Genomic DNA, 25,492 nt, shown 5'->3' on the forward strand with positions numbered 1-25,492 from the left:
AAAGCCTGAGTACAGCAGCGAGAGTTTGCTCTTCAATCGCTAGGTCCCGTTACATTTACCTAGACATTGGCAGAGAAAGACACACTGTGGGGATGATTCTAACCCACCCACCTGGCAGAAACCGGGCAGGCAGTTAAAATCATCCACATTATTTACCCACTAGAGAGCTGCTTGGATCCAGCCCTCCGCGATTTTAACCTGCTGTCCTGAACATCATTGGGTCCCGTGACATCATTGGGTCCAGTGACATCATCAGGACCCGTGACATCATCGGGACCTGTGACATCATTGGGTCCAGTGAGTTCAGTGTCAGTGAGCGTTCCCATAAAAGGTTTGATGGTCCCTTTTAATATGCAAAGACATGACTAGGACCCTGATGGCCATTTTAGGACAAAACAGGTAGGAGTGAGCATCCTCTGACCAGGTCCACTAGCCATGGAGCCAAAGGGGCTCCGGAAAGGTCAGTTTGACCCTCTGGGCCCACTATCCGGCCTGGTCTCATCACCTTCCCCCCCCCACCTCGCGTCCCCCCTGAGCCTCCTCCCCTCAGCCTCAACCCCTCGGCCCCCCTCCCACCTCAGACCCACCCTCAGACCCCCCTGGACCCACCCCTCTCGGACCCCCTCCCTTGGAACCCCCCTAGCCCCCTTCGCACCCCCACCTCAGACCTAATTGGCAAAAGAACCAAAGGCAACATGAGGAAAAACTTTTCTATGCAGCAAGTGGTTCTGATCTGGAATGCACTGCCCGAGGGGGTGGTGGAGGCAGATTCAATCATGGCCTTCAAAAGGGAACTGGATAAGTACTTGAAAGGAAAAAATAGGGTGGGGGAGTGGGACTAGCTGGATTGCTCTTGCAGAGAGCTGGCACGGACCCGATGGGCCGAATGGCCTCCTTCGATGCTGTAACCTTTCTATAATTCTATGACTCTGGCTGTTTTTCAGAGCTCTTCTAAGAGGCTGTCGCTGTGTGGAATTAGACTGCTGGGAGGGGCCAAATGGAGAGCCAATCATCTACCACGGATACACCCTGACCTCGAAAATCCTCTTCAAAGATGTCGTCACAACCATCCGGGATTACGCCTTCACAGTAAGACGATAGGGACCAATCCCAGTCACCGAGTCGAGCAAATGCACCCCGTCAAATACAGAGGGTCGGGGGCAGTCCAGAATGGGGCGTAACTTTAAAATTAGAGCTAGGCCGTTCAGGGGTGAAATCAGGAAGCACTTTAAACACAAAGGGTAGTGGAAATCTGGAAAACTCTTCCCCCAAAAGCCTATTGATGCTGGGGGTCAATTGGAGCTTCCAAGACTGAGATCAATAGGTTTTTGTTGGGTAAGGGTATCGAGGGATGGGGAGCAAAGGCGGGTAAATGGAGTTGAGGTACAGAACAGCCATGATCTAATTGGATGGCGGATCAGGTTTGAGGGGCCGAATGGCCTCCTCATTTTCCTCTGTTCCTCGGCCCTCACAGTCTGCACTTCCATTTCAGCTTATGAAGGACACCAGGTTTCACATCTTAAACTGCACGAGTTCTTTGTTTTTCAAATGCATTTCACACCCTTCACCTTCCACAGTTATTTCTCATGTGTCGGTTCTGAGCCACTCCAGAAAACACATCAATCCCTGTTTCTTGTTCTTTATCCCCCCAATTTCCTTCACTTTTTCCCTGAATTTAGTTTTCGATACGATTCCTTCATCACTGCTTAGCCTGCAGGCATTGACCTAAATGACCAGGTGTGAACCTGGACAATGAGTGGTTTGAGCCTAGCAGCCGAGCTGCGAGTATTTTGTCCGCCTCCTGGCCCCAGGGATACTGGAACCAATTGTAGCTCCCATGAAGATTGGCCTTTAAGTAGAAGCCTGTAATCTCCCAGCACCGCTCCTCCCATTTATTTTAGCCAAATACCACCAGTCTCCGAGCAGGCCCAATGCTCAGCCAATCTCCCAAATCCCTCGTTCTCAGGCCCATGAAATGTCGAGTCCTGGATGCCACTGGAACAGGGGGTTCCCACCTGCCTCCTTCGCACTGATAGCATGCAGTTAGTGATGGGACCACCATGCACTTGCTGCTCAGGGAACCTTCTCAATATAACAATGAATTCTCCTTTTCTGATTCTCTCTTTGCACCTCACACAGTTCCCAAGGTAGGAGAGGCCTCCTCCCCTGCTCCAGCCCTCACTTTCACTGCCTGCCCTCCTGCCCATTGGGTACGGGGATCAAGGCATATGGATCAAAGGCGGGTAAATAGAGTTGAGGAACAGATCCGCCCTGAGTTAATTGAATGGCAGCATAGTCCCGAGGGGCTGAATGGCCTCCTCCTGTTCCTTTATGCCTCGCTAATAACAGCTTTCAGATGATTGTTACAGACAGCCTGGTGCACTCACCGTAACAGGCACATTTATACCTGGTGATCTCAGCCTCACCCCACCCTCTGGCAGACCGCACACTAAAAACTCAGCGGTCCAGAAATTCGATGGCTTCGCGCCTGTTTTCCAGGCGTTAAATGGGCACCTAAACCTAGGGTGGGCAGGGCTCCTACCGGCTCCACGTTAAAACTGCGGAAGGCTGCCGGCCACTTCTCAGCCCCCATCGCCCCCCCCCTCCCGTGATCGGCCCCCCCTCTCCCGATCGCCCTCCCCTCTCCCGATCACCCCCCCTTCCCAATCGCGCCCCACCCACAATCTCCCCCCTCTATCCCGATCGCTCCCCCCCCCCCCCCCCCCTTACCCATGAATGACCAACCTGGGGGCTGCAGTGACCGGATATTCGAAGCCTCGTCTCTTTCTGAATGTCCCAAAGGCAACTCGCCCAATATCAGGTGCCCCTTGGGCTGACCCGTTCAGGTGCAGGGATCGTTTCCTCTGCCCAGGTCTCTCTGACAGGCCAAAGAACGTCTAGGTCAGAGCCTCTGAGGAAGAGGGTTGTGAAACTTTTCTATTTAGTTTGCAATCTCAGTAAATCTTTCAAGGAAAAGGAAAGAAGAGGGCGGCAAATATGAATAATAACAATTTCCTGCTTGAAAGGAACAGGATTCCAGTAACTGGCTGCTGCCAAACAAAGTAAACTTTGTTTTTACTTAAAAGAAAAATAGCTGCAAATGCTGGAAATCTGAAATAAATCCATGAGAAGCAGTTCCATTACCATCTGAAAGAAGGCAGGATAACATTTTAACATTTCTACTCCTCCGAGGCCCACAGAAATAATCCAACACTTACCTTTAGCCGGGCCTCTTCTCCATTGCCCGTGGAACTGGTCGGAGTGAGCACGGCCCAGACTCCAACCAGCTCCGACCTGAAATGGCGATCGGGGTCCTATTTACGTCATCGGACCCCCGTTTCCATATTAAAAGGGTCGATTGCCTGAAACAGGCGGCGCTTTGGACACCCGGTGGGAGGTCCCTTTCAAAATGGCGTCGGCCGCATCGTCGGGGTTACCGGGGCGGTGAGGCCTCCCACCCCGTTGTGAGGCCGACACTCGCCCCTATTAACCCCAGGCGACGACAGTGAGAATCGAGCCCACCACACCAGACAGCCACAGACTGCAGTGTGGAATCACACCGTACAATATATTCACAGATTGCAATTTATAAACACACTATGTTGAATAATCATGGAATAAACTCTACAGTCACACACAATCAAATAACCACACTACTGTGTTGTTACAGATTATATAATCACACACTGTAGTATACAATCATAGAAGTATAGAATGGTTACAGCACAGAAGGAGGCCATTCGGCCCTTCGAGCCCATGCGGGCTCTTTGTAAGAGCAATCCAGTTAGTCCCATTCTTCCGCTCTTTCCCTGTAGCCCTGCATATTTGTTCCTTTCAAGTGTTTATCTAATTCCTTTTTGAAAGCCACAATTGAATCTGCCTCCACCACCCTTTCAGGCAGCGCATTCCAGATCATAACTACTCGCTGCGTAAAAAAGTTTTTCCTCATGTCGCCTTTGGTTCTTTTGCCAATCACCTTAAATCTGTGTCCTCTGGTTCTCGACCATTCCACCAATGGGAACAGTTTCTCTTTATTTACTTTTTCTAAACCCTTCGTGATTTTGAACACTTCCATCAAATACGAACATACATACGAATTAAGAGCAGGAGTAGGCCATTCGGCCCCTCAAGCCTGCTCTGCCATTTGATAAGATCATGGCTGATCTGATTGTGACCTCAACCCTACTTTCCCGTCTACCCACGATAATCTTTGACTCCCTTGTTAATCAGGAATCTATCCAACTCAGCCTTAAAAATATTCAATGACCCTGCCTCCACCGCTCTCTGGGGAAGGAAGTTCCACAGATTCACGACCTTCTGAGAGAAAAAATTTCTCCTCATCTCCGTCTTAAATGGGAGACCCCTTATTTTTAAACTGTGGCCCCTAGTTCTAGTCTCTCCCACAAGGGGAAACATCCCCTCAGCATCTACCCCTTCAAGTCCCCTCAGGATCTTATATGTTTCAATAAGATCACCTCTCATTCTTCTAAACTCCAGTGTATACAGGCCCAACTTGTCCAACCTTTCCTCATAAGATAACCCCCTCATCCCAGGAATCAGTCGAGTGAACCTTCTCTGAACCACCACTAAAGCAATTATGTCCTTTCTTAAATAAGGAGACCAAAACTGCACACAGTATTCTCGATGTGGTCTCACCAATGCCCTGTACAACTGTAGTAAAACATCTCTACTTTTATATTCCATTCCCCTTGCAATAAATGACAACATTCCATTTGCCTTCCTAATCACTTGCTGTACCTGCATACTAACTTTTTGTGATTCATGTACTAGGACACCCAGATCCCTCTGTACCTCAGAGTTCTACAATCTCTCTCCATTTAAATAATATACTGCTTTTCTATTCCTCCTGCCAAAGTGAACAAGTTCACATTTTCCCACATTATATTCCATCTGCCAAATTTTTGCTCACTCACTTAACCTATCTATATCCCTTTGCAGACTCCTTACGTCCTCTTCACAACTTACTTTCCCACCTACCTTTGTGTCATCAGCAAATTTAGCAACCATACATTCGGTCCCTTCACCCAAGTTATTGATATAGATTGTAAATAGTTGAGGCCCCAGCACTGATCCCTGTGGCACTCCACTCGTTACATCTTGCCAACCTGAAAATGACCCATTTATGCCTACTCTCTGTTTCCTGTTAGCTAACCAATCCTTTATCCATGTTAATATGTTACCCCCTACACCATGAGCTCTTATTTTGTGTAGTAGCCTTTGATGTGGCACCTTGTCAAAAGCCTTCTGGAAATCCAAGTACACCACATCCACAGGATCCCCTTTATCCACGTTGCTTGTTACTTCCTCAAAGAACTCTAATAAATTAGTCAAACACGATTTCCCTTTCACAAAGCCGTGTTGACTCTGCCTGATTGCATTGAGATTTTCTAAGTGCCCTGCTATAACCTCCTTAATAATAGATTCTAGCATTTTCCCTATGACAGATGTTAAACTAACTGGCCTGTAGTTTCCTGCTTTCTGATTCGCTCCTTTCATTATTTTCCAATCTGATGGGACCCTTCCAGAATCTAGGGAATTTTGGAAAATTAATACCAATGCATCTACTATCTCTGCAGCCACTTCTTTTAAGACCCTAGGATGAAGTCCGTCAGGACCTGGGGACTTGTCAGCTTTTAGTTCTAATAATTTTTTCAAAACCCTTTCCCTGGTGATTGTAAATGTTTTAAGTTCCTCCCTCCCTTTCACCTCTTGATTCACAATTATTTCTGGCATGTTATTTGTATCCTCTACAGTGAAGACGGACGCAAAATATCTGTTCAATTCATCTGCCATTTCCTTATCCTCCATTATTAATTCCCCAGACTCACTCTCTAGAGGACCAACACTCACTTTACTCACTCTTTTCCTTTTTAAATCTCCTCTTAACCTTCTCTGCTCTAAGGATAACAACCCCAGCTTCTCCAGTCTATCCACCGAACGGAAACCTCCCCCATCCCCATCCCTGGAATCATTCTAGTAAATCTTTTCTGCACCCTCTCTAAGGCTTTCACATCCTTCCTAAAGTGCGGTGCCCAGAACTGGACACAATACTCCAGTTGTGGCCGAACCAGAGTTTTATAAAGGTTCAACATAACTTCCTTGCTTTAGTACTCTATGGCTCTATTTATAAAGCCCAGCATCCCGTATGCTTTTTTAAACACTTTCTCAACCTGTCCTGCCACCTTCATAGATGTGGCACATATACCCCCAGGTCTCTCTGTTTCTATGGTATAATCACACGCTATAGTATAATCCCACCATAGTATAATCACACACTATAGTATAACCACACACTAGTATAATGACACTGTAGTATAATTATACACCATAGTATAATCACACACTATGGTACAATCACACACTATGGTATAATCACGCACTATGGTATGATCACGCACTATGGTATAATCACGCACTATGGTATGATCACGCACTATTGTATAATCGCACTATAGTATAATCACAGACAATAGTGTAATCACACTGTTGTATAATCACGCTATAGTATAATCACACTATAATCGGACACTATAGTATAATCGCACTACGGAATAACCACACGCTATGGTATAATCCCACTATAGTATCATCACACTATAGTATCATCACACTATAGTATCATCACACACTATTGTGCTAAATAATTGCATTATCCAATAATTTGAATTAAACAAAGTAAGTAACAGCAAAGTACAAATTTAGTGCTAAATAATTTTGAATTATGACATTAGAAATAAGCAATTTTGAATTGAGGCATCCAGTGCCCTAGAGTAGAATCACAGATTGTACGTACTAATCGTTAAACAAAGATTCCCAGTTCCCTGGGGTTCCCTACAGTTGGTTGATGCCGGGTATCCTCTTGAATTCTCTCCCCAGGTGTCTCTGTATCCCGTTATTCTGTCCCTGGAGAATCACTGTGGCCTGGAGCAGCAGACAGTCATGGCCCGGCATTTAAAGGGGATCCTCGGCGACATGCTGGTAACTGCAACGATCGACGGCAAAGTCCCAAAGGAGCTTCCCTCACCAGAGGTAAAGGAGTGGCTGGGGATTGTGTCACATCTCCCCTGTGTAATGACTTTGTACAGTGTGAGCAGGGAGCTGCAGAAAGATTATTCCCATCTCTACACTGACCTGATCATAAACACAATGGAAATCCATCCCAATAGACTCCTGATATAAAGGGAGGGCGGATCCCAGCTCCAGTCATAACTGGACCCATCACTGACCCATAGTCAGAATAAATTATATAGAGTGGACAGATGAGATGCGGATTCTGCAGCCCAAGGAAGTATTGAAGGTTACCTGCCGATCGCCTGCTGTGTGCTGCACAGCTTCGCCATTTAGAGAGGGGAAGCCACTCAGCCAGAGGGGCTGGAGGGTGAACCTGCAGAGGAAGAGGAGAGGGAACCGGCTGAGAATGGTGCAGGCAGACTGGAGTATCGAGAAGTGAGTTTCAGGACTTCCATTTAACGTGGGTGTGGAGCCCCATCTCCGAGGGGCACTGGTCCCACACCAATCTGAGGACTCGTATCCCTTCTGCCTTCATTACCATATCAGCCCATTTCACCAACATTTAGATGTCCTGTCTGTGCAAGAGAAACAATCTCAAACATTCCACGGTTTATTTTATATTCCCGGGCCGGGGGAGGGGGGGGGGGGTTAGTTTTATCCTAACCAGTCCGACGGGATCTGATTGGCAAAGGAAAGTAAAATGAGGCGGGGTGTAAAACGGGCATCGTGCCGAGTGAGTTGGGTTAAAATGAGCCCCGTGTGTGTTCCTGAATCAGTGTTTGATTTGCCAGTGATTGCCTCTGGAAATAGTGTGGGGTGTGTGTTGTCTAATCTCCGGCTCATATCTCACCTGTGGCAAATGCCCTGTGTCTGCTGGGTTACCAGATGGCTCAGCCCCTTCTACCAATACCTTGGCATCCAGACTGGCTGGCTGCTTCTGGTGCCCTCTGTAATACTCTGAGAGGGGCAGATAGAGTTTATGTCCTCAGCTATTTCCCCTTCTGCCGTGCCCCAGTTGCTGTCTGCCCTTTGCAGATAACCCGGGATCTGTGGGTGGGGGAACAGACTCTTACCCACCACTAAAGAGCGTGCAACCTGGCATCAAGGTGGTCTCCATCTCATCCCCTCGCCACCATGAATTAGAAGTGAGATTGCTCACTGTCTTAATCGTACGAGATGCAGTGATGGTGAACAAAACTCATTGACACTTGGGCCCCTGCCTTTGGGAGCTTCACCGCTGAACCCCCTGGAATTACCACTCACTCCACGGTGATCCACAGCTTCCCCAAACCAACAGATGTTGGAGCAGATGTGCTGCATGTCCTTTTCCATTCCATCCATGGACCTCTGAAGAATGAAGAGCTTCTCCTGATTAATCCAGCCCCTGTATACAACTCCTGTAAGGTACATCGTGCCTTTCACAACCTCAGGACATCCCAAAGTGCTTTACAGCCAATTAAGTATTTTTGAATTGTAGTCAAATGTAGAAAATGCGACAGCCAATTTACGCACAGCAAGGTCCCACAAACAGCAATCAGATAAACCACCAGAGACAATCTTTTTTTAAGTGATGTTGGTTGAGGGATAAATATTGCCCAGGACACTGGGGAGAACTCCCCTGGTCTTCTTTGAAATAGTGTCATTGGATCTTTTAGGTCCACCTGAGAGGGCAGACGGGACTTCATCCAAAAGATGGCACCAAACATAAGAACATAAGAAATAGGAGTAGGGGTAGGCCATCCGGCCCCTCAAGCCTGCTCCGCCATTCAGTAAGATCATGGCTGATCTTCGATCTCAACTCCACTTTTCCGCCTGATCCCCATATCTCTTGATTCCCTTAGAGTCCAAAAATCTATCGATCTCAACCTTGAATATACGCATCGACTGAGCATCCACAGCCCTCTGATGTAGAGTATTCCAAAGATTCACAACCCTCTAAGTGAAGAAATTACATAGGTAAAAAAAGGGATGAGGTCCTGCAAGGTGAATTTAAGGAGTTAGGAGATAAATTAAAAAGCAGGACCTCAAAAGTAGTGATCTCAGGATTACTACCAGTGCCACGTGCTAGTGAGTATAGGAACAGGAGAATAGACAGGATGAATGTGTGGCTGCAGGGATGGTGTAGGAGGGAAGGATTTAGATTCCTGGGACATTGGGACCGGTTCTGGGGAAGGTGGGACCTGTACAAGCGTGACGGGTTACACCCGAGCAGGACCGGGACTGATGTCCTCGCGGGGGTGTTTGCTGGTGCTGTTGGGGAAGGTTTAAACTAGAATGGCAGGGGGATGGGAACCTGGGCAGGGAGACAGAGGAGGGGGAAACAAGGATAGAAACAAAAGACAGAAAGGGAAGAAGCAATAGTGGAAGGCAGAGAAAACAAGGGCGAAAAACAAATTGGGCCATAGTGAAAAATAAAACGAAGATGACTCGCAACCTTAAAAAGACAAGTCTAAAGGCATTGTGTCTAAGTGCACGGAGCATTCGCAATAAGGTAGATGAATTAACAGAGCAGATAGATATTAACGGTTATGATATATTTGCGATTACGGAGACATGGCTGCAGGGTGACCAAGGATGGGAACTGAACATCCAGGGGTATTCAATATTTAGGAAGGACAGGCAAAAGGGAAAGGAGGTGGGGTAGCGTTGCTAGTAAAGGAGGAAATCAATGCAATAGTGAGGAAGGATATTGGCTCGGAAAATCACGATGTGGAATCTGTATGGGTGGAGCTAAGAAACACCAAGGGGCAGAAAATGTTGGTGGGGGTTGTCTATAGGCCCCCAAACAGTAGTGGAGATGTAGGGAGGGCATTAAACAGGAAATTAGAGACGCATGCAAGAAGGGTACAACTATAATCATGGGTGACTTTAATATACATGTAGATTGGTCAAACCAAATTAGCAATAATACTGTGGGGAGGAATTCCTGGAGTGTGTACGTGATGGTTTTCTAGACCAATACATTGAGGAACCAACTAGAGAACAGGCGATCCGAGACTGGGTATTGTGCAATGAGAAAGGATTAATTAACAATCTTGTTGTGTGGGGTCCCTTAGGGAAGAGCGACCATAACATGATAGAATTCCTCATTAAGATGGAGAGTGAAGTAGTTGAATCCGAAACTAGGGTCCTGAATCTAAATAAAGGAAATTACGAAAGTATGAGGTGCGAGTTGGCTATGATAGATTGGAGAACTTTACTAAAAGGGATGACGGTGGATAGGCAATGGCTAATATTTAAAGAACGTGTGCAGGAATTACAACAATTATTCATTCCTGTCTGGCGCAAAAATAAAACAGGAAAGGTGGCTCAACCGTGGCTTACAAAAGAAATTAGGGATAGTATTAGATCCAAAGAGGAGACATATAAAATTGCCAGAAAAAGTGGCAAAGCCTGAGGATTGGGAAGAGTTCAGAATTCAGCAAAGGAGGACAAAGAGATTGATTAAGAGGGGAAAAATAGAGTATGAGAGTGAACTAGCAATGAACATAAAAACTGACTGTAAAAGCTTCTATAAATATGTCAAGAGAAAAAGATTAGTGAAGACAAATGTAGGTCCCTTACGGTCAGAAATGGGGTAAATTATAATGGGGAACAAAGAAATGGCAGAACAATTAAACACATACTTTGGTTCTGTCTTCACAAAGGAGGACACAAATAACCTGCCAGAAACGTTAGGGAACCAAGGGTCTAGTGAGAGGGAGGTACTGAAGGAAACCAGTATTAGTAAAAAAATAGTGCTAGGGAAATTAATGGGGCTAAAGGCTGACAAATCCCCAGTGCCTGATAATCTACATCCCAGAGTACTAAAGGAAGTGACCCTGGAAATAGTGGATGCATTGGTGATCATCTTCCAAAATTCTATAGACTCTGGAACAGTTCCCACAGATTGGAGGGTGGCAAATGTAACTCCACTATTTATAAAAGAGGGAGAGAAATAACAGGGAATTACAGACCAGTTAGCCTAACATCAGTAGTGGGGAAAATGCTTTAGAGTCTATTATAAAAGATGTGATAACAGAACACTTGGAAGGCATTAATGGGATTGGACAAAGTCAGCATGGGTTTATGAAAGGGAAATCATGCTTAACAAATCTACTGGAGTTTTTTGAGGATGTAACTAGTAGAATAGATAGGGGAGAGCCAGTGGATTTGATGTATTTTGATTTTCAGAAGGCTTTTGATAAGATCCCACACAAGAGGTTAGTGTGCAAAATTAATGCACATGGGATTGGGGGGAATATACTGGCATGGATTGAGAATTGGTTGACAGACAGGAAACAGAGAGTAGGAATAAACGGGTCTTTTTCCGGGTGGCAGGCAGTGACTAGTGGGGTACCGCAGGGATCAGTGCTTGGGCCCCAGCTATTCACAATATATATCAATGATTTGGATGAGGGAACGGAATGTAACATTTCCAAGTTTGCAGATGACACAAAGCTGGGGTGGAATGTGAGCTGTGAGGAGGATGCAAAGAGGCTCCAATGTGATTTAGACAAGTTGAGTGAGTGGGCAAGAACATGGCAAATGCAGTATAACGTGGATAAATGTGAGGTTATCCACTTTGGTTGTAAAAACAGAAAGGCAGATTATTATCTGAATGGTGATAGATTGGGAAAAGTGGAGGTGCAACGAGACCTGGGTGTCCTCGTACACCAGTCGCTGAAAGCGAGCATTCAGGTGCAGCAAGCAGTTAGGAAGGCAAATGGTATGTTGGCGTTCATTGCAAGAGGATTTGAGTACAGGAGCAGGGATGTCTTACTGCGTTATACAGGGCCTTGGTTAGACCACATCTGGGGTATGGTGTGCAGTTTTGGTCTCCTTATCTGAGGAAGGATGTCCTTGCCATGGAGGGAGTGCAACGAGGGTTTACCAGACTGATTCCTGGGATGGCAGGACTGACGTATGAGGAGCGATTGGGTTGACTAGGCCTATATTCACTGGAGTTTAGAAGAATGAGAGGGGATCTCATTGAAACATATAAAATTCTAACAGGACTAGACAGACTAGATGCAGGGAGGATGTTCCTGATGGCTGGGGAGTCCAGAACCAGGGGTCACAGTCTCAGGATACGGGAGTAGGACATTTAGAACCGAGATGAGGAGAAATTTCTTCACTCAGAGGGTGGTGAACCTGTGGAATTCTCTACCACAGAAGGCAGTGGAGGCCAAGTCATTAGGTGTATTCAAGAAGGAGACAGATATATTTCTTAATGCTAAAGGGATCAAGGGATATGGGGCAAAAGCGAGAACAGGGTACTGAGTTAGACAATCAGCCATGATCATTTTGAATGGCGGAGCAGGCCCGAAGGGCCAAAAGGCCTACCCTTGCTCCTATTTTCTATGTTTCTATATTCCTCCTCATCTCAGTCCTAAATGGTCGACACCCTTATCCTGAGACTATGCCCCCAATTCTAGGCTGTCCAGCCAGGGGAAATAACCTCTCAGCATCTACCCTGTCAAGCCCCCTCAGAATCTTATATGTTTCAATGAGATCCCCTCTCATTCTTCTAAACTCCAGAGAGTATAGGCCCATTCTACTCAATCTCTCCTCATAGGACAACCCTCTCATCCCAGGAATTAATCTAGTGAACCTTAGTTGCACCCCCTCTAAGGCAAGTATATCCTTCCTTAGGTAAGGAAACCAAAACTATACACAATACTCCAGGTGAGGTCTCACTAAAGCCCTGTACAATTGCAGCAAGACTTCCTTACTCTTGTACTCCAATTCCCTTGCAATAAAGGACAACATACCATTTGCCTTCCTAATTGTGTACAGTTCTGGTCACCCTATTATAGAAAGGATATTATTAAACTAGAAAGAGTGCAGAAAAGATTTACTAGGATGCTGCTGGGACTTGATGGTTTGACTTATAGGGAGAGGTTAGATAGACTGGGACTTTTTTCCCTGGAGAGTAGGAGGTTGAGGGGTGATCTTATACAAGTCTATAAAATAATGAGGGGCATAGATAAGGTAGATAGTCAAAATCTTTTCCCAAAGGTAGGGGAGTCTATAACGAGGGGGCATAGATTTAAGGTGAGAGGGGAGAGATACAAAAGGGTTCAGAGGGGCAATTTTTTCACTCAAAGGGTGGTGAGTGTCTGGAACGAGCTGCCAGAGGCAGTAGTAGAGGCGGGTACAATTTTGTCTTTTAAAAAGCATTTGGACAGTTACATGGGTAAGATGGGTATAGAGGGATATGGGCCAAGTGCAGGCAATTGGGACTAGCTTAGTGGTATAAACTGGGCGACATGGACATGTTGGGCCGAAGGGCCTGTTTCCATGTTGTAAACTTCTATGATTCTATAATTGCTTGCTGCACCTGCATTTTAACTTTCTGTGTTTCTTGTACAAAGACACCCAAATCCCTCTGAACACCAACATTTAATAGTTTCTCACCATTTAAAAAATATTCTGTTTTTCTATTCTTCCTACCAAAGTGAATAACCTCACATTTCCCCACATTATACTCCATCTGTCACCTTCTTGCCCACTCGTTTAACCTGTTTATATCCCTTTGCAGACCCTTTGTGTCCTCCTCACAGCTTACTTTCCCACCTAGCTTTGTATCATCAGCAAACTCGGATACATTACACTCGGTCCCTTCATCTAAGTCATTAATATAGATTGTAAATATCTGAGGCCCAAGCACTGATCCTTGCGGCACCCCACTAGTTACAGCCTGCCAACCTGAAAATGACCCGTTTATTCCTACTCTCTGTTTTCTGTCCGTTAAACAATCCCCTATCCATGCTAATATATTACCCCCAACCCCATGAGCCCTTATCTTGTGTAACAACCTTTTGTGTGGCACCTTATCGAATGCCTTTTTAAAATCCAAATATACGACATCCTCTGGTTCCCCTTTATCTACCCCACCCGTCATACCCCCCGCCCGTCATACCCCCCGCCCGTCATACCCCCCGCCCGTCATACCCCCCGCCCGTCATACCCCCCGCCCATCATACCCCCCGCCCGTCATACCCCCCGCCCGTCCTAACCCCCCGCCCGTCCTAACCCCCCGCCCGTCATACCCCCCGCCCGTCATACCCCCCGCCCGTCATACCCCCCGCCCGTCATACCCCCCGCCCGTCATACCCCCCGCCCGTCATACCCCCCGCCCGTCATACCCCCCGCCCGTCATACCCCCCGCCCGTCATACCCCCCGCCCGTCCTAACCCCCCGCCCGTCCATACCCCCCGCCCGTCATACCCCCCGCCCGTCATACCCCCCGCCCGTCATACCCCCCGCCCGTCATACCCCCCGCCCGTCATACCCCCCGCCCGTCATACCCCCCGCCCGTCCATACCCCCCGCCCGTCCTAACCCCCCGCCCGTCCATACCCCCCGCCCGTCATACCCCCCCCGTCATACCCCCCGCCCGTCCATACCCCCCGCCCGTCATAGTCCCGCCCGTCATACCCCCCCCCCCCGTCATACTCCCCCCCCCCCCCCCCCCCGTTATACTCCCCGCCCATTATACACCCCATCTATTGGATGCCCAGTGGACCCCCACGATTGGACGATGCCCCTCCCCACCCTCAATGTCAGTGATCTCACCTTTTCCCCCCAACCCGATTGTCCCCCCTCCAACCCCCAAAGATCCTGATCTCTCCTCGACCTCCCCCGTACAAACTCCGAGGACTCTGATCCCTCCCCGGCTCCAAGTTAAAATCCAGGCCCTGGAGTTATCTTTGGGGCCCGATAATCCGAGCTCTGTCCCTTCACTGATTTGCCATTTTCACTGCCTAAGCCTGGTTCTGACAGTTTCATGGATTATATGGGATCCTGGGCTTTATTAATAGAGACTTGGATTTCAAAAGCAAGGAAGTTATAAAACACTGGTTCGGCCTCAACTGGAGGATTGTGTTCAATTCTGGGCACCGCACTTTAGGAAGGATGTCAAGTCCTTGGAGAGGGTGCAGAAGAGATTTACTAGAATGGTACCAGGGATGAGGGACTTCAGTTATGTGGAGAGACTGGAGAAGCTGGGGTTGTTTTCCTTAGAGCAGAGAAGGTTAAGGGGAGATTTGATAGAGATGTTCAAAATCATGGGGGGTTTTGATAGAGTAAATAAGGAGAAACTGTTTCCAGTGGCAGAAGGGTCGGTAACCAGAGGACACAGATTTCAGGTAATTGGCAAAAGAATCAGAGGGGAGATGAGGAGAATGTTTTTTTACGCAGTGAGTTGTGATGATCTGGAATGCGCTGCCTGAAAGGGCGGTGGAAGCAGATTCAATAATAACTTTCAAAAGGGAATTGAATAAATACTTGAAAAGGAAAAATTTGCAGGGCTGTGGGGAAAGAGCGGGGGAAAGGGGCTAATCGGATAGCTATTTCAAAGAGCCGGCACAGGCACGATGGGCCAAACGGCCTCCTTCTGTGCTGTGTGATTCTATGAACGTACCATAACCCTCAGATCTCCTTCCTGGTTAACACCCTTTTTGTTGTGATTGATCCATGGCTAACGTGTAGATAAGTTAAACCAGGAAAAGCAGTTCAGCAGACAGCCAGTGTGATCATACCACCATCAGACTGTAAACAGGGACTAGTTGGAACCAAAGGCTTGTGGAAACCATGCTGGGACTGCTCGGTCATTTTACAAAAATACTTCAGATTGCTGCCCGTGCAGATTCCTTTGCTGTGACTCCTAAATGCCGATCAGTAAAAGTTGCAATCACATGCACAGGACTGAAATCTTATACTCCCTCAATGCTTCTACCACACCACGCGGCTCCTGGCTGTAACGTGCCTAAGTTTCAGTTTACCTGCTTCTTAGCACCTTTAAGTGCTGTGGTGAAAGGAGATTAATTGTTAAACCAGCTTCTGTTGTATCAGACTTCGTTCAAAGAAATAATCAGCTCAAACTCCCTCGAGGCTTGATGGCTACAAACCTGCTGATTGGACACTCAGCTGTGCACTGCTCTCAATCAGGACAAGTACAACGGTCATTGGAGTCAGTGTTCTGGTCCAGGAAAGAGAAAAGTAGGTCAGCATTCCTGCTCCTTGCTGCGATACAGTTCCACAGGTGCTGTCCTGCCAGCTGTCTGACACCAAACTCGCAGCCAGTGAAACCCTAGACAGTAAAGCCCTGAGATTCTGGGGGAGGGGGAATTTCCCGCATGACCCCCGCAGGAGGCTGCAGCTTGGCTCGGTTTTTACATCTTTCCATCGATACTTCACTCCGGGATGGGGTTACCAACCCTCCTGGATTGGCCTGGAGACTCCAGGAATTATAGGTTAATCTCTCTGCCATGAGCAACATCGGGAGAAACCCCGCCGGGACATTCAAACGATATCGGAGATGGGGATAAAAGGCTGTCCGACTGACAGTTAAATCATCGATCAGGTAACGAAGAGTTTGCTCGCTTTCCAATTGGCCGGGGAAGGCGGGGCACCCTAAGGATGGACGTGTCGGGCGACCAATGGCAGGAGCGTGGGGACGGGGCGGTTGGAGGTGGGAGGTCATATGGTGAAACCTCCTGGAATTTGTCCAATCAACGTTGGTGATCCTGCTCTGGGGGCGGAGATGCTTCTTGGGCTCACTCACATTACACCGATCGGCCACTTCAGGAGGCGAGTTTGGAGAGTGTTCCTGGGATATCTGGATAATTTTGCCAAGCTCACCACCTCAAAGGTTCCATTCCGGGCCTACACCTCCTGACAGCAGATGCAGGGCCTGCTCTGGGCCTTCAAAAGGCCTCAAAAATGTAGGATATAAAGTTAATCGACCCGTCAGAAGTTTGACCCCCTCCTTCCTCCCTAAGGGAAGTAGAAAAATTGCGGGGCTGTTTTCCCTTGGCCCTTTCAGGGTGAACGGGAGCTGGCTCATTGGGGCTGGTGCCTCTGCTGCACACCCACAGGCGTAAGGTGCCAAGAATTTAAATAACATCACAGCAGGACCATAAGGACCTCCGCTGCCCCATTGAAAGAGGCAGGAGAGCCTCGAGGGCAAAGGCAGCTGCAGGTTAAGTAGGCCGTGACCAGGACCGAAGCCTATAACGGGATGGGCTGAGGCCTCTGCCTGACCCTCTCCCTGCATCAGGGGATTGCAGAGCCATTACCTCCTGCAGCCCAGGCCTACCCCCACCCTTCACCAGGCCATCCTTGGGAGCAGCGTTGGGCGGGACATGAGGAAAATCCCGCAGGGACCCGGGCTCCACCCCCCCGAGGTTAGCAATGGCCCTCCCAGGGCTGGGGAAAGATATTCCGCTTTGGGGATGGGAGGTTTCATGGCCCCAATTTCCTCCTGTTTCTGCCACTAGCCCACCCCATGTGGGGCAGGATTGCAGTGGAGAATCTAGGCCCAAGTGCCTTCAAGCTGTGTAATCATGGGGGCCAAGCTATTCAACCATGAGGGCCAGCTACTCAATGGGGATCATGGGAGCCAAGTTACCTACTCTAAGTGGGGGGAACACGGTTTCCATTAAGCGGTCAGATGTTTAATCTTGAGAGCCAAACTAAACATGGGGTTCAAGCTATATAATCATATGGGCCTACTATGCAGTCATGGGGGTTTACTATTTAATCACAGGGTCCAAGGTTTGCAATAACGGGGGGCAAATTATGGGGAGAAGCTATGGATTCCTGAGGGGCATATTGTTTAACCATGGGGTGCAAGCCATTTAATCAATGAGGATAAGCTATTAAATAAGGGAGTCAAGTTACATAACGATGGGGAGGGCAAGCTATTTAATTTAGGGGTGTAAGCTATTTAACCAGGAGGGGTGGTTATTTAGTCTTGGAGGGAAAGCTACTTAATTAGTGGGAAAAGCTATTTTATCGCGGGGCATAAGATGTGGTGTTATCTGTGGCTCAGTGGGTAGCACTCCTGCCCCTGAGTTACAGGGTTGTGGGTTCAAGTCCCACCCCAGAGACTGTGAACATATAATCTAAGCTGATGATATTGCTGTACTGGAGGAGACATCAAAGATCCCAAGGCCACTATTTCAAGGAAAAGTAGGGGAGTTCTCCCCAGTATCCTGGCCAATATTTATCACTAAAACAGATTATTCAGTCATTATAGCATTGCTTTTTTGTGGGATCTTGCTATGCGCAGATTGGCTGCCATGTTTCCTACATTACAATGGTGACTACATGTCAAAAGTACTTCATTGGCTGTAAAACACTTTGGGACGTCCTGAGGTGGTGAAAGATGCGATAATTTGGTCAAACTATTTAATCATGGGAGCCCAGCTAATCAGGAATAGGGACCAAGTTAGGATAGTGTTCCTAGCTAACTCACTAAATCCTCGTGAGAGGTCTGACCCGAGGGCTGACGCGATCCTCTGACCATTTCTTTTACAGGAACTCAAGGGAAAGATTCTGATAAAAGGGAAGAAGTTCGATGGGTCTGGGCCTGGGACAGAGCAGCAGGATGAAACAACAGAGGAATACGAAGACGAGAATGTGAAAAATGGAGAGAAAAGCAGAAAGGTAAATGGATGTTTGGGGGTGGGGTAACAGCTGTATAGACTGGGGTGGAGGGGTATTGGGGGTGGGGTAACAGCTGTATAGACTGGGGTGGAGGGGTATTGGGGGTGGGGTAACAGCTGTATAGACTGGGGTGGAGGGGTATTGGGGGTGGGGTAACAGCTGTATAGACTGGGGGTGGAGGGGTATTGGGGGTGGGGTAACAGCTGTATAGACTGGGGGTGGAGGGGTATTGGGGGTGGGGTAACAGCTGTATAGACTGGGGGTGGAGGGGTATTGGGGGTGGGGTAACAGCTGTATAGACTGGGGGTGGAGGGGTATTGGGGGTGGGGTAACAGCTGTATAGACTGGGGTGGAGGGGTATTGGGGGTGGGGTAACAGCTGTATAGACTGGGGTGGAGGGGTATTGGGGGTGGGGTAACAGCTGTATAGACTGGGGGTGGAGGGGTATTGGGGGTGGGGTAACAGCTGTATAGACTGGGGGTGGAGGGGTATTGGGGGTGGGGTAACAGCTGTATAGACTGGGGGTGGAGGGGTATTGGGGGTGGGGTAACAGCTGTATAGACTGGGGGTGGAGGGGTATTGGGGGTGGGGTAACAGCTGTATAGACTGGGGGTGGAGGGGTATTGGGGGTGGGGTAACAGCTGTATAGACTGGGGGTGATACGCTATCGCCCATTTTGGGCTATGGCCAGGGGAATTTCACCCGAGTCACCCTCTTGACACTTTCTCTCTGAAGTTTCTGTAATATTTTTGAATTCTGATGGAAGTGTTTGGTGCGGGTGTATTGTTACACGAGATCATAAGAGACATGACCCAGGTTACAAAATATTCATTATTTTCCCAGCTACACAGACCATTAGATTGGACAAATTAGGCCATATATGGTGTGTCTTTACTCACTCTGTATATACAGTAACTGCTGGCTGGGAGGAGAGGGATACAGAAAATATTGTTTAACCACAGGATTATACAGGGAGGTGTATATGACATAAGCCCACAGGGACTTCCTCACCAGTGTGGCAATGTCCTCACATCACTGATAAATTGCTAATTATATTCACAGCACTTATGAGTGTTTCTGCGAACGTGCGTTTGAGCAGGAGTTTGTTCGTGTGTGTGTCTTTGTGTGAGTTCGTGTGTGTGTGAGTTTGTGTGTGTGTGTGTGGGTTTGTGAGTTTGTGTGTGTGTGAGTTTGTGTGTGGGTGTGAGTTTGTGTGTGTCAGTTTGTGTGTGTGTGTGTGTGAGTTTGTGTGTGGGTGTGAGTTTGTGTGTGGGTGGGTGTGAGTTTGTGTGTGGGTGGGTGTGAGTTTGTGTGTGTGGGTGTGAGTTTGTGTGTGTGGGTGGGTGTGAGTTTGTGTGTGTGAGGGTGTGGGTGTGAGTTTGTGTGTGTGGGTGGGTGTGAGTTTGTGTGTGTGGGTGTGAGTTTGTGTGTGTGGGTGGGTGTGAGTTTGTGTGTGTGAGTTTGTGAGTGTGGGTGTGAGTTTGTGTGTGTGGGTGTGAGTTTGTGTGTGGGTGGGTGTGAGTTTGTGTGTGTGGGTGTGAGTTTGTGTGTGGGTGGGTGTGAGTTTGTGTGTGTGAGTTTGTGGGTGTGGGTGTGAGTTTGTGTGTGTGGGTGGGTGTGAGTTTGTGTGTGGGTGGGTGTGAGTTTGTGTGTGTGGGTGTGAGTTTGTGTGTGTGGGTGGGTGTGAGTTTGTGTGTGGGTGGGTGTGAGTTTGTGTGTGTGGGTGTGTGTGAGTTTGTGTGTGTGTGTGGGTGTGAGTTTGTGTGTGTGGGTGTGAGTTTGTGTGTGTGGGTGTGAGTTTGAGTTTGTGTGTGTGTGAGTTTGTGTGTGTGGGTGTGAGTTTGTGTGTGTGTGTGGGTGTGAGTTTGTGTGTGGGTGTGGGTGTGAGTTTGTGTGTGTGTGTGGGTGTGAGTTTGTGTGTGTGTGTGGGTGTGAGTTTGTGTGTGTGTGTGTGTGTGTGTGTGAGTTTGTGTGTGTGGGTGTGAGTTTGTGTGTGTGTGTGGGTGTGAGTTTGTGTGTGTGGGTGTGAGTTTGTGTGTGTGGGTGTGAGTTTGTGTGTGTGGGTGTGAGTTTGAGTTTGTGTGTGTGTGAGTTTGTGTGTGTGGGTGTGAGTTTGTGTGTGTGTGTGGGTGTGAGTTTGTGTGTGTGTGTGGGTGTGAGTTTGTGTGTGGGTGTGGGTGTGAGTTTGTGTGTGTGTGGGTGTGAGTTTGTGTGTGTGTGTGGGTGTGAGTTTGTGTGTGTGTGTGTGTGTGTGTGAGTTTGTGTGTGTGGGTGTGAGTTTGTGGGTGTGTGTGTGTGTGAGTTTGTGTGGGTGGGTGTGAGTTTGTGGGTGTGTGTGGGTGTGAGTTTGTGTGTGTGGGTGTGAGTTTGTGTGTGTGGGTGTGCAGGCACTACAAAAGGAAGGTAGAAAGAAAGAACTTACATTTCTACAGTGCTTTTCATGATCTCAGGACTTCCCAAAATGCTTTACAGCCAATGAAGTACTTCTGAAGTACGGTCACTGTTGTAATGTAGGAAACGCAGCAGCCAATTTGTGCACAGCAAGATCCCACAAACAGCAAGGTGATAATCACCAGATAATCTGTTTTACTGATATTGGTTGAGGGATAAACATTGGTCAAGACACCGGGGAGAACTCCCCTTGCTCTCCTTTGAAATAGTGCGATGGGATCTTTTACATCTATCTGCCAGGGCAGACAGGGCCTCGGTTTAACGTCTCATCCAAAAGATGGCACCACTGCCAGTGCAGCACTCCCTCAGTACTGCACTGGAGTGTCAGCCTAAATTTTGTGCTCGAGTCTCTGGAGTGGGACTTGACCCCACGACCTTCTACCTCAGAGGTGAGAGTGCTGCCCACTGAGCCACGGCTGACACCCAGGGGGGGGGTGGGGGGGGGGTGAGAATAACAATCCAGTAATGGACGGCCGGGGCTTGTGTTCAGTTCCTGCGTCATTTTAAATCTTTCTGTAGGTGGGCGAGGAGCCCTTCCCTCTGTCTGCTTCTGACTGGTCCAAGTGTGGGACGATGCATGTTCCTGGAACTGAGACAGTGCGATGGTGACCCAGCCCCTTTAAATAACTCCAGGCTATAACTGTGCTGGTCCAACAGTGATGGGAATGGTGTTGTTTGAGGAAATGCTGATATTAAGTGGGCTGTTGGCCTTTAGCAAGCTGTTATCTCTCTCGTGTTTGCAGTTCCAACACCGTTTACTTTTTACCTGCTTTGATTCCCCTTCACAGAGTCCAGCTTCCCCGGCACCAGCTGAGAATAAACAGGTTTGTCTTTTCCTGCTTTCCCGCGAGATTCCCAACCCCCGAGTGTCCATCACACTGGGAGCAAAAGAATCTATAATCTGCATCAGTGCCAGTCTGCAAACCATCGCTGTCCCTGCACTCTAACCCATAGCATACAGCTGGCATCTCGCTGAGGGGGGGCATCTCGCTGAGGGGGGGGCATCTCGCTGAGGGGGGGGCATCTCGCTGAGGGGGGGGCATCTCGCTGAGGGGGGGGCATCTCGCTGAGGGGGGGGCATCTCGCTGAGGGGGGGCATCTCGCTGAGGGGGGGGGCATCTCGCTGAGGGGGGGGCATCTCGCTGAGGGGGGGGCATTTTGCTGAGGGGGGGGGCATCTCGCTGAGGGGGGGGGCATCTCGCTGAGGGGGGGGGCATCTCGCTGAGGGGGGGGCATCTCGCTGAGGGGGGGGGGCATCTCGCTGAGGGGGGGGGGCATCTCGCTGAGGGGGGGGGGCATCTCGCTGAGGGGGGGGCATCTCGCTGAGGGGGGTGGGCATCTCGCTGAGGGGGGGCATCTCGCTGAGGGGGGGGCATCTCGCTGAGGGGGGGGCATCTCGCTGAGGGGGGGCATCTCGCTGAGGGGGGGCATCTCGCTGAGGGGGGGCATCGCTGCACACCTACTGCCACCTGGAGGATAGCATTGCCATTGCACTAACCCCAGCCCAGGAGCGATGAGGCTGCCCTGCTGTTGCCAATCCCAGCTCCCGCACATAATTCCAATTCACCTCTCCCGAGCAGTTACCTGCATTTACAATGTATGAGCACTGATCCGATGCTGTGACTGTTGACATATTTTGTGCCAAATAGAATAAATAAAGGTTTTGTGATGACCCAAAGGTTCGGGGGGGCCTAAACCAGCCCCTGAATCCCGGGCATGTCTGCTGCACCTTCAGTATTTGATTTAGTCTTCACCCTCAGACACTCTCTTCAGGTTTCAACCCTCCAGGATTGTCCTGGAGTCTCCAGGAACTGAAGATTGATCTCCAAGACACTGCCGCGAGCAAAAACCAGGGACAAAAATCATAGCGGCGTGAAACAAAATTGTGTTTTTTTCATTTTCTATGAACACTTTCATTTATTAGTTATAAAAATATTGGAGATGAGGGAAAACAGGCTGTTTGACTGACAGTCAAAATTAATCCAATTGGGTAACAGAGTCTGTTCTCGTTCCAATTGGCGTGGGATGGCAGCGGTGCCTGGAGGATGGACCAATGGCAGGAGTGTGGGGGCAGGTGGTTTGAGGCAGGAGGTCATGTGATGAAAACTCCAGGAAAACACCCAACCAGAGTTGGCAACCCTAACAATGGCGCCAGTGAAATGAAGGATGTGCCTGTGGTGAAACCTGGGCCCCGAACTGTCTATTCTCCAAGACGCTGGGGTCATGACCTGGCTGTGCTCCAAGACGCTGGGGTCATGACCTGGCTGTGTTCCAAGACGCTGGGGTCATGACCTGGCTGTGCTCCAAGACGCTGGGGTCATGACCTGGCTGTGTTCCATGACGCTGGGGTCATGACCTGTCTGTGCTCCATGACGTTGTGGTCATGACCTGTCTGTGCTCCATGACGTTGGGGTCATGACCTGGCTGTGCTCCATGCGCTAGGGTCATGACCTGTCTGTGCTCCATGACGCTGGGGTCATGACCTGTCTGTGCTCCATGACGCTGGGGTCATGACCTGTCTGTGCTCCATGACGCTGGGGTCATGACCTGTCTGTGCTCCATGACGCTGGGGTCATGACCTGTCTGTGCTCCATGACGCTGGGGTCATGCCCTGCTACACCATCGTCTCAATCGAAACCATTCACCCCTTTGTCAGGAACAGTTAGTTCCTTTCTCTGTGGCTGAAACAAAGTGGATTGAAAATGAATTTGCATTTCTATCGTGCTTTATTACATCTCCCGGGACTCCCAAAGTGTTTCACCTACAATGAGTTACTCTGAAGCACAGTCACTGAATTAATTGGGACTTAAAAAGGAGGTCAGCACTATAACCACGAAGGCTTTGAAATTACCCTGTAGGACAGTGGTGTACGAATGCTTAACGTCATTGTAAAAATAGCAGAGAAAGAAGATTCATCCGAACACAATATGCATTCAGAGGCCGTAATTTTAACATTTCTGGAATTTGCAGTCAAAAGGAGAAGTGCTAACAGAGGTTATTTAAACGGTGGCCCTGATCTCTCCCTAACATTACCAGAGTCAAGACTCCAAGCAGCAAGGCCATCCCATCATACAGGAGCTCACTTCAAAAGCATTAATTAGTTTGCACCATCGGGCTGAAAATGTGGCTCCCAGTGCGTAAGTCTGTAAAACTCTGAACTCCTGACCCATGGCCACAAAATAATGCAGCTTTCCTGAGCCCCAGGCAATGGAGTGAGTGACAGCAAACAGGCCCTAATTAAGAATTTAATACTTTGAGAAGCATCGAGTCTGGGCTGGAGGACTGGTGATGGTTTAAACCGCTCCTCCTTCTGTGTTGAAAAGAAACTCAACTCAGAGTGTGAGTGCACATCCCAGTGTGATACTGAGCACATAGACCAGAAGGCCCCATGTTTGCTCCCTCCTCTGTGCTAAGCTAGCTGATCTCAGAGGGACAGTAGCTGGGGCCACTACAGTTGGCCACAGTGTCCCCACATTCAACCACGTTGCCTCACCTGATCACTAACCATTGACGGGACGGGATCTGATTTGCTGTGATGCTGCCCATGGTTGCATAACCAGCAGACACGGGCTATCCAGGCCGATTCATAAAGAATGGCCCTCTGGGCAAGGTTTCAGAGGATTCCCAGTGTACACCAGCACAGGCGAGTGCCTTCGGGGTCAAGAAGAGAAAAACTGAGGAGTAAATTAAACCGGTCCTTAAAGCAGAGAAGGTTAAGGGGGGATTTAATAGAGGTGTTCAAAGAGGGTTTTGATAGAGTAAATAAGGAGAAACTGTTTCCAGTGGCAGGAGGGTCGGTAACCAGAGGACACAGATTTAAGGTGATTGGTGAAAGAATCAGAGGGGAGATGAGGAGAATTTTTTTTACACAGCGAGTTGTTATGATCTGGAATTCACTGCCTGAAAGGGCGGTGGAAGCAGATTCAATAATAACTTTCAGAAGAGAATTGGATAAATACTTGAAAAGGAAACATTTGCAGGACTATGGGGAAAGAGCAGGATAGTGGGACTAATTGGGTGGCTCTTTCAAAGAGCCGGCAGAGGCCCGATGGGCTGAGTGGCCTCCTTCTGTGCTGTGTGACTCTATGATTCAGTCATTTTATCAAAATATTCTATCACGTGTTGACACTCACCCTGTCACACTACACCTCCCGTCAGAAGGGATTTAAACAGCAGACTGTTGCAATAAAATCCATTGTGATTCAACCTCTGTGTGCCGGCCTCTTTCCCAGCCTGCCATGCTTGCTGTCTCTGGGACTGGGCACGGCTGGGTGTTAGGGATCTGCTTGATTTAACTAACCGTGCCTTGATTTTGCAGGAGACTGTGAAGGAGTTCGCGAGGGAGCTGTCCGAGCTTGTGGTTTACTGCAAGGCCGTCCATTTCCACAGCTTCCAGTACGCCTGGACCAAAGCGTGTGTCTGTGAGCTCTCGTCTTTCTCTGAGAACAAAGCAAAGAAACTCATCATTGAGTCAGGTGAGGCTGTCTGCTTTACTGAGAAAACCATTAATGTTCACGTCCTTTCCTCTCTGGGAGTGTTTATGTGCCTGAGTCATCCCTGGTCAATTTTCTTGA

At 48.6% G+C, this 25,492-nt stretch overlaps 1 protein-coding gene across 1 annotated transcript; it reads left to right on the forward strand.

Annotated features, from left to right (window-relative positions):
• Positions 1-361: 361 nt before the first annotated feature.
• LOC137309297 (1-phosphatidylinositol 4,5-bisphosphate phosphodiesterase delta-3-like) lies at positions 362-25,393 on the forward strand (the record flags this gene model as incomplete). Its single annotated transcript, XM_067977556.1, has 6 exons — positions 362-399; positions 945-1,089; positions 6,898-7,050; positions 18,339-18,467; positions 21,707-21,742; positions 25,237-25,393. Coding segments are annotated over exons 1-6 (658 nt in total), but the record flags the coding sequence as incomplete, so codon positions are not given.
• Positions 25,394-25,492: the final 99 nt, after the last annotated feature.

This window comes from Heptranchias perlo, unplaced genomic scaffold (genome assembly GCF_035084215.1).
Source record: "Heptranchias perlo isolate sHepPer1 unplaced genomic scaffold, sHepPer1.hap1 HAP1_SCAFFOLD_1594, whole genome shotgun sequence".
Lineage (NCBI taxonomy): Eukaryota > Metazoa > Chordata > Chondrichthyes > Hexanchiformes > Hexanchidae > Heptranchias > Heptranchias perlo.